Source organism: Papaver somniferum, chromosome 4 (genome assembly GCF_003573695.1).
Source record: "Papaver somniferum cultivar HN1 chromosome 4, ASM357369v1, whole genome shotgun sequence".
NCBI classification, from domain to species: domain Eukaryota; kingdom Viridiplantae; phylum Streptophyta; class Magnoliopsida; order Ranunculales; family Papaveraceae; genus Papaver; species Papaver somniferum.
The window spans coordinates 54,202,089-54,211,545 of NC_039361.1; the positions used below are offsets into that span (position 1 = coordinate 54,202,089).

Genomic DNA, 9,457 nt, shown 5'->3' on the forward strand with positions numbered 1-9,457 from the left:
GAAAACTTGTTAGTATTATCTATAATTATCTAATTATCTAGTATTACTATTAGTATTATTCTGATTGAACAACAAATTATTATTGGTTGTAAAACATTATGTTGGTATTATCTAATTAAAGTACACTTCTTAATATTTTCTAGTTAAAGTTTGAATGGTTTGATTATTTCCCTTTGATTATATTCAGTGTTGCAATATTTCTATATGGTTGCAGGTATGCATAGGTAAAAGGGGAGATGGATAAAAAATACATACATACACTTGATCAAGTTGTGTTCTTAAATGGAATCAACTTGCTTCAAGTTGTCTCCGTCTATGGAAGCAACTTGCTTCAAGTTTGTTCCAAAATTGGAAGCAACTAATAAAAGTTGTCACCAAAAAAATCATGCAGGAATTGATATGGAAGCAACTAGCAAAAAGATGTCTCCGTAAAAATGGAAGCAACTTGCAGAAGTTGTTCCCAACATGGAAGCAACTAGCAAAAAGTTGTCTCCATAAAACAGAAGCAACAACATAATTTCCATGAAAAAGAACCTGATTGCATAACAACTGCAGCATAACAAGTTGAACAAAAAAGTGTACCATTATAAATTAAAGACAAAATCAAGTTCAGATAAACATAAATCAGAAGTTCAGTAAAACCTAAACATAAACATGAAAGAAAGGTTCAGAAAAACATAAAACAAACTGGAACAAATGAAAAAAGTATCATTTTGTAAAACCTTCCAATCCTTGGCTGATCCTTGAGAGGTTCATAAGATCATAGGAACATCATTCTGTAAAACCTTCCAATCCTTGGCTGATCCTTGAAAATTGGTGGGCTAGGGGCCAATGGAGCACTCCGACATGTTCTACGATTATGGTATACAAGCATTCCACAATGGCCACAATTTCTCTTCTTGCGGAATTTCTCACGGTAACTGTGTTTACGAACCGAGTTTGGTCTTCCAACGTGTGGTCCAACAGGGGGAGGAATGACATATTTAGTAAGAGAAATCTCATCCGGCTTGTCTTCGTCAGGAATGGGATAAATAGGTTTTGCATACATACCTTTGTAGTATTCGACAATGTAGTAAGATGTGATGTGGTTGTATACCTCTTCCTCACCAATCTGCACCATAGCTTTCACGGAATGACTGCAAGGGGAGCTGTGTTTTTTCCACCACTGACAAGTGCAGGTCCGGGAGTCCAAGTCGACAGTATGCTTCCCGGTATTAGTTATGATCTCAAATACTTTTTCACTGTCTCGACGCACCTTGTATCTACGACAGTCAGTTATCCTCTTGTCTAACCTTGCTTGCATCTTAGGGGTAAGTATTGCAGTCCACTTGCTAGATGCAAGCTTCCTCTTCCACATTGTCTCCATTGTCCGAGCACGAATACATTCAATCAACTCGATGACTTTCAGTTGCTTTTCGTGCCTAAGAAAACTATTAAAGCTTTCAACTACATTGGATGTAAGTTCTCCATACCTTCCAAGAAACTCATGAGCAGCCCAGTTCTTCAGTGGGATCTTCTTCATCCACTCAATAACAGAGAACAACTTCATATTTACCATGCTTGATACTGCCTTCAAAAATTGCTCCTTGGTGACAACACTGTAGCATTGCTCAAACAACTTAATATCAGTTTGTCTACTCCTGCCTTTGCTAACTGGAATATTTCCTTTCATATGGTACGAGCAATATGAGTGAAAAGAATTCGGAAAGATTTCAGGAACAGTGTTCAAAAGTCCAGTTCCACGATCATATATGATGGTCAACGGACGATCAACATCGACAATTCCCTTCAAACTTTCCAGTAACCAGCGCCAATTATCACTATTTTCACTACAAACAATCCCAAAGGCAACTGGAAATATCTCTGCAAATAAAAAGAAACAATAAAATTTAATACAAAAAATGGGTAGCATGTTTCGAATTACACAGTGAATGAAACCACGACAAGTTGTCTACAGAAAAAAGGAACCAACTAGCACAAGTTGTATCAAAAAATGGAAGCAACTTGGTCAAGTTGGTTTCAAAATTCTTAAAGTTGTTTCACAAAAATCTGAACCTACAACAACATCAGGCTAGACATGAAACTTAAAAACAACAACATACGCCTGCTACAAATTTTCTACCAAAGGTTTTTCCCCATAATTTGAAACAAACAAATGTAAAACCACAGATAGAAACACAAAAAATAAAGAAACGCATCATAAAGAGAGAGAGAGGAAAGAAAATGCATAATACCTTGGTTGCCATTTTCCCCACAAGCTACCATAAGACCACCCATGAACTTTCCAGTAAGAAACATAGCATCTATTATAAACATAGGACGGCAATACTTGTTGAAACTTGTAATGCAAGCTTCAAAAGCAATAAAAAACCTCTCAAACTGTCGGTTTGAGCATTAAACTGAAAGTTGATAACGTTTCCAGGATTATAATGCTTCACAGCTTCTTCATACCACAAGAAGTCAGAATACAACTTGATATCATCTCCCCAAATATATTCTTTGCAATATTTCAGTCCATGGTATGCTTGATGGTAGCTGAGGTCAACTTGATACTCTCTGAAAAACAAATCTTGAATGTCAGCAGCTGATTTCTGCTTAGTTGAAACTCTAATATCGTCTTTTATAATGTTCTTAAGAAAAGTCTTCGTCATTCGAAGATTTGAAGGATCAGAGCACGCCAACCCACAGTAATGCTCCGATATAAAAGACTTGCACTTAAAAGCATGGCCTTTTGAGTCTTGCCAAAGATGATTGTAACCTCCACTTACATCATTTTTCTTTTTTGAAAAGGCAACAAACGGTATAGTGCTCCGGATCACTCTTCACGGGTTTGACTTTGTACCCACTCTCCACTTGATACTTCATCATGACATCACAGACTTCTTTTTCCCTCCCTCAAACATCTGACCAACATCGGTAAGAATTCCAGCCCAAGCATCACACTTCCTTGGTTCTCTTATAGATAATTGATTCATTGAAACATCATCAGTCGTGTCTTCAACAAAAGCCAAACTGTCAGTTGAAACACAACTCGAAGAAGCTGAAGAAGAAGGAGTTTCAAACTGAACATTCAACTTCAAAACTTCTATTCTCTTACATTGGCAGTATATAACAATAAAATTCAAATCTAAATCAGACCAAACGGTTTGAAGTACTCCATTAACATCAGAAAGAATCACAAATGGGACTTAAAGAATACTCCAGGAATATAACACAACACTTCACATCTCCTCGAAGGTAGTTGATTCCGAAATAAAACGAGAGATGCTTAAGTTGCAAAAGTTAACCTCTGCGACAACCATATTTACCTGACAAGAAAAAAAAAAACTCAGTAAATTGCGAAGGATACAAGTTGCGAAAACCATATTTACCACCACAGGTTGTATGGAGAAAATATTGAAAGCAACCAACCAAAGTTGTTTCCACAACTAGAAGCAATTACCACAGGTTGTTTGGAGAAAATATTGAAAGCAACCAACCAAAGTTGTTTCCACAACCATAAGCAACTACCAATAGTTGTTTTCAGAATTGGAAGTAACTTGGATAAGTTGTTTTGAGATTCAATATGTGTTTTCTATAACAACGACATTCAATATAAACACATTGACAAGCTACATTGCTTGTATTCACTAACATAATCAGGTTTGAACTACTACATGTCCTGAGATTCAATATGTGATTTCAGCATATCCTGTAGCTTAAAATCTGGTCATGACGCAAATCACTCGGGGTTGCGCCCCTCGTGAGAAGTATATTCAGGGCAATCAGTGGAAAAAGATGAAGTATACACATCAAAAACAACATTGTCGTATACGTAACATGTTCAACAACTACATTATTGTATCATAAAAACCAAAAACACAAACAATACACATCAAAAACTAAAAACATGACCTAATATTTGAAATGATACACATCAAAAACAAACTACATTGTTTGATTATCAGTTTCATTGTGTTTCAAAATGAAATCATAAATTGGAAAAAAGATTTATTCAAAAGGTACAAACATGTCAAATTCACGGTTAATAACAAACAATATGAACATAACAAACAATTTGTATATTACATTATTCAGAACAAATATGTTAAAAACAAAACAAAGTTTAGAGCAAAAAACTAAATCTTACCTGTTAACGAGATTGAACTTGAATAATGAGAAGAAATCAAATCGTTTGATCTCTACAATCGATGATTCAATCAAATCCAATAACGAATCAAGCTTTGTAAGATCTCTGCAATTGAAAACTGAAGTAGATCTTCAGATTCAATGATTCAAATATGCAAACACTTCTGATTTCAGTTGAATTCAAAACCGATTTCGAAATGTCTACTCAGTTGAAGAACAATTATTCTGGAACAGAATTAATGAAGAATCTTCTTCTTCAATGGAGAATAACCAAATCTTACTCTAAAACTACTTCACCAATTTCAATTGATTCAACTAGATTGAAGATTCAAAATTGCATGTTTCTTTTTCAATCTTACTAATATAAAAAAAGACCTATTTTTGGTACGACCCAAAAATTTGGTCCGGACACCCCTAATTTACCAATTTGACCTTAAATAAAAATGGAGTCCACCGGTTGAACTCCGGTAAATTCTAGAAAACCTAGGGGGTAAGCAACAACTTCTTCGACTTCGTTTCTCTTTTCTTTTCTATTCTTTTCCTACTATTCATCATTTCCCTCTGAGAATCTTACTGGAACAACATCAATTGAACAAATTCGATTAAATTAAATATTCTACATCGATCGACAACCTCATTAGGGCTTCTTTTCAATTTCTTCTTCTCTCTTTGTTCTTCGTACATATTACAAATCGATTAGAACAATTGAATTTCGAACTCCATTCGTTCCAAACAAGATCGATTTGGTTAATTTGATTGGTAAGATTGATTTATCTAATTTCGGAGTTATTTTTCGATTGAATAAATCTGGGTTTAAACAAAGGATTAATTCGTACTAGGATCTTACTGGAACAACATCAATTGAACAAATTCGGTTAAATTAAACATTCTACATCGATCGACAACCTCATTAGGGCTTTTTTTTTCAATTCTTTTTCTCTCTTTCTTCTTCGTACAGCTTACAGATCAATTATAACAATTGAATTTCGAACTCCATTCGTTCCAACCAAGATCGATTTGGTTAATTTGATTAGTAAGATTGATTTATCTAATTTCGGAGTTATTTTTCGATTGAAGAAATATAGGTTTAAACAAAGGATTAATTCGTATTAGATTAGGGTGATAGACAATGAACCAATTATCCAACACGACTGGAAATTCTAAACTTTTTGGTGAAGAAGTTCATAAAGTAAGTCTTTCTTACTGGATCCGATTTAAAATTTGGGTTTGATTTGGATTTTGTATCTTAAGTGTTTTTTTATTGATTTTGGATCTGCTTTGATTTTGGGGGAAAAAAAGAAGAGATTTGTATGTGGAAAGTTTTTGGTTGGATTAGTAATATATAGATTTTGCACTTTGGAACTGAATTTGTTTCAATTAACAGTAGAAACCAATGGGGTTTTATTTTTATTTATTTTTTTAATTTGTAACAGTATATGCACCTAATAGGTAACAGAATAAATCAACAACATCTGAGTTATTTGGTACTTATTAGGGTAGTTTTAGTTTAATTCTGCTGAGTTTGGATTTATGTTAATGTCAATAACAACATCTACGTAAGGTAAGGGGATATGAGTTTTAGTTTTCTAATTGTCATTAACCTTAGCAATCTGTACTCTGTAGGAAATGTTCTCAAGTTTCTCAAACTCATGAGGTTGACAAGGGATGCCATTTCAGCATCCATTTGGATAGATCAGCACCTAAGGTATAAAATCTCAGTATAAGGCAAGGCCAATTTATCTTATAATAACTCGATTTACAAACATGCTTAATGTCGTGATGCAACGGCAGTACCTGTAACACCGATCGTGTCTTTAAGATACATTTAACACACTTAATGTCAGTAGTGGGGTGCCAATTAGAGTTATTGTGTAGGCCTCAAATGATATGCGCAGCGACATATTTATCCTTCAACCTATTGCTTATCCGACAAATATATTTAGATATAGTGGCCATTGTGTGAAGATCACCCTTTGTGGCGACTCATATCTTGAGCTCAATCGTAGTTTTGGAGACCACGGAACCACCCATTGTCGTTTTTGTCTCCGAAAATGGACCACGTTTACCATTTATAATGTTTATTAAAAATTTTATCTGACAGTTTTGCTCTTTACTGTTATGTCTCCCGTTACTAACACCTCTCCCATATCAGCAGAGTTGGTCTCTCATTGTCCTCGACTAATGCGACCGAAATCTACTTCAACATGGGTGTAGCCGTTGTGATTGAATGCATGTTTAAGGTAGCGTTGTGCTCCTTCTAATTAGTTGCTATTATAACTATTGCTTACCTGGCCTGTATCAAGATTTAAACTTCCATATACAAAGCATTTTTATACATTGTGTTTTACTCTTTAATAATTTGGCATAGGTGCGTGATCATTCTTGAAGTAAGACATCATAGTTGTCCATTTTTGCTTTCTTCCGCGAAAGCTTACATTGTTTTGGTGGAAGAGGTTAGGAACAATTTTCTACCTGTATTCACAACCCTCAATTTATTTTTAATTTCATGCATCGTGGCATCATTACTCCGATACTGGATATGGGATGCCATGTTGTTGTTGCTTTTGAGGAGGTTTCTATTATGGATGTTGGTACCTCAATGGACATGATAGCCAAAATTTGTTAGGAATGAAAAGTACAAGTTTCTTCATCTCAACGACCAATTTCCCCTTCCTTGCCCCTTCAGGGCAGAAACCTCCCTACGTTGTTGCAACTATCACTCGCAATACTCTTTAAGACTTAGCAGAAGACAAACTGGAGGAGTGGAGTATCCCAGCAGGCATTGTGGTGGTCCCTTTTTCGTTAAACAGAATGAAGACAGAACTATTAAGAATTTATGGGCTATCTCTGTTGGTTCTATGAACCTTATTTATTGAACTAAAGGTTGTTTTTGTAGCATCTTATGCGACATTGGCTTTTCAATTTATCTTTTTTCTGCATAATATTTTGAGGTAATACTCAATAGAAATAGAGATTCGTTTAAATAAGACTTCTCAATGTTTTTGGGTACAACTTTGTTCAAGTCTAATACAATTTGCCTATGCTATCCACGAAAGGGTAGACTTAGCTTTGCATAAGAGTTCTTCTCAGTGTTTTCTTTGTTCCAATCATTCGCCCAACAGAAGTCTACTGACTCTTTTTTTTCATTTTTCCTGATTCATGACAGTTAAATCTCGGTAACCGGCATGTTATTAATTTAGTGAAGTCTTAATTTATGGATGAAATAGCCAATTAATTCTAAACTGATAAGATTATAGAATTCAACAAAACGTTAGGCGCATCGCGCGTGCGTGCTGTACTAGTGGAGAATAAACAGATCTTACTCTGAAACTGATTCACCGATTGATTCAATTCTCAGCTCTCTTTCGATTGATCTGAGCTCTCTCTGAAACCAAAATTTTTCTCTCTGAATTTTTTTTATTCTCGAAAAAACTGAAAACGAGACCTATATACGTTCAGACATAATACATGTTGTGGAGGTTAAAAACGGGCTTTAACTTGTTAAAGATATTCATCCCATTGCGAAGTTGCCCCTGAAGGGTATTCATGCTAAGCCCATGGATACTAGGGGTAATAATAACTAGGGTGAGCATTTTATCCGTAATCCGCGGATTTAACCGGGACCAATCATATTTATGCGGATGGATGCCCAGACCGTTCACTAATGGGTTGGACGGGGATGGAATTTTTGAAATCCAACGGAATACGGATTGGACCCGGATGCAACCTTGAAAATCCATTAGACATCCATATCCGTTAGATTAAGGGTAATTATATAGTTTCTAGAAAATATATCGACAGTTTTAGAATTTTTAGGTGTTTGCTTAAAGTGTTGTCCATGGCATTTCTGTATTTATATACATATATAAAATGTATAGGTTCTATAAGAAATCATCTATATAGGCTTTATTTTTTCATTATAATTTTAACTAACACAAATCCATTGATTATCCACACCCAATCCGTTCATCCGTGCATCCATTGGATGCAAATCCGTTGGATGTTGGATTGGATGCGGATGCCAAATTTGAAATCCGTAGTGTATTGGATTGGATACGGATGAGGTGAAAATCTGTCTATACCGGCCCATACTCACCCATAATAATTATATTCCCACTTAACACTAATACAGAAAGGACAGATTTATCGTTACCAAAAATATTTTGTTAAGGGGTTTCTGTTTTTGCTATTTACAACCGCTTTTTATCTTTATTCCGTATGCCGTAAAACATGGTTCATATATTTGCCTCTCATTTTCTTTCGTTGGTTGCGTCTTGGTATATTTTCTCAATAATTTTTCATTCTTATTAAAATAAATAAAATATTTATTTTATTCAATATAAATATTTATTTTTTCATCGTAAAGTTTGTGAAATTGTTGATCCTCCATCAAGTCAACCAGTACGGGGCGTTTTCCGTTAGTTCTATAATAACGGCGGTCATGACCATTCTTGACTGTTACCCGGCTTGACCGACATTGAGATCCGTAGTTCTCCCAGTGACCCAGTCCCAGCGTTGGTCATAAGCATCTCGCTTGGTTAAAAACAAGCTATTCTATAACAGGACGAAATGGTACGGCCTATATATATATATATATAGATATTAAACATCGATCACTTAAGTTTCTCTGACACTTTCGTGTTCCCCTTTGGGAATGGTTTAAGAACCGACCTTTAAATTGAATGTGAAAAATCTAGTCCGACCTCTATTTTTACTATATTAGTGAATATGCAGTGATTAAAGTTGCTTTGAGTTTTCATCTGTTACAAGCTATACGGTTTACATGCAACCATGTTAAAAAAACAACACACACCACCATTAATAAGAAAGATAGACTGCAAATGTGATATGGGCTTGCATTTCAACTCTCGCAACACCATTAATTTTAGAAAGAAGAAGACACAATAGTTATTGTTGTTGGCAGAAGCAATAAACAAATTTTGTACGAACATATTGTTTCAAGTTTACAATGCTCTCACTCTCTCTCTCGAATAAATGAACGACTGAATGAATGAATGAATTCTCCCACCACCACCACTACCATCTTCTTCTCTTGGGTATATATTTGAATGTTTCCGGAGACAACGGCTATAAATGCTCCACAGTCCCCACCACCCTTTCCTCTTTCTCAAACTTAGCTCCCAAATTTAATAAGCTGCATACTCACTCACTCTACTTAAACAACTAAAAGGAAACAGATACTAGTTTTTAGAAAGAGAGCTAGCTAGAGAGAAAGAGAGCAAGGTTATATTTATATACATACAGAAGGAGAGCTAGCTAGATTCACAAGAGAAAGATAACAAAGGAGAAAAAGTTATTAGAATGTTCT

The 9,457-nt window shown here is 35.1% G+C and overlaps 1 protein-coding gene and 1 long non-coding RNA gene across 3 annotated transcripts; one reads left to right on the forward strand and one right to left on the reverse strand.

Moving 5' to 3' along the window:
* Nucleotides 1-760: 760 nt before the first annotated feature.
* LOC113272531 lies at nt 761-2,651 on the reverse strand. Its single transcript, XM_026522354.1, has 3 exons — nt 2,372-2,651; nt 2,235-2,303; nt 761-1,863 (listed from the first exon to the last, which is right to left on the reverse strand). The coding sequence occupies exons 1-3, from the start codon at nt 2,649-2,651 to the stop codon at nt 761-763; spliced, it is 1,452 nt and encodes a 483-aa protein (XP_026378139.1).
* A 1,990-nt stretch (nt 2,652-4,641) lies between these two features.
* Nucleotides 4,642-7,205, forward strand: LOC113273886. 2 transcript variants are annotated; one of them, XR_003322652.1, is made up of 4 exons: nt 4,642-4,887; nt 5,752-5,833; nt 6,284-6,368; nt 6,497-7,205. It is a non-coding gene; the product is annotated as an uncharacterized LOC113273886 (long non-coding RNA). The 2 variants fall into 2 exon arrangements; XR_003322651.1 differs by having other exon boundaries at nt 4,650-4,887; nt 6,281-6,368.
* Nucleotides 7,206-9,457: the final 2,252 nt, after the last annotated feature.

What these genes read in the sequence shown, in the direction of transcription:
- LOC113272531 (XM_026522354.1), bottom strand. Translation starts at nt 2,651, where the DNA reads ATGACGAAGACTTTTCTTAAGAACATTATAAAAGACGATATTAGAGTT. An exon ending in TCAAACCGACAGTTTGAGAG is followed by an intron (nt 2,304 to 2,371) that starts GTTTTTTATTGC and finishes TGTTTATAATAG; the next exon opens with ATGCTATGTTTCTTACTGGA. An exon ending in TGGGGAAAATGGCAACCAAG is followed by an intron (nt 1,864 to 2,234) that starts GTATTATGCATT and finishes TTTTATTTGCAG; the next exon opens with AGATATTTCCAGTTGCCTTT.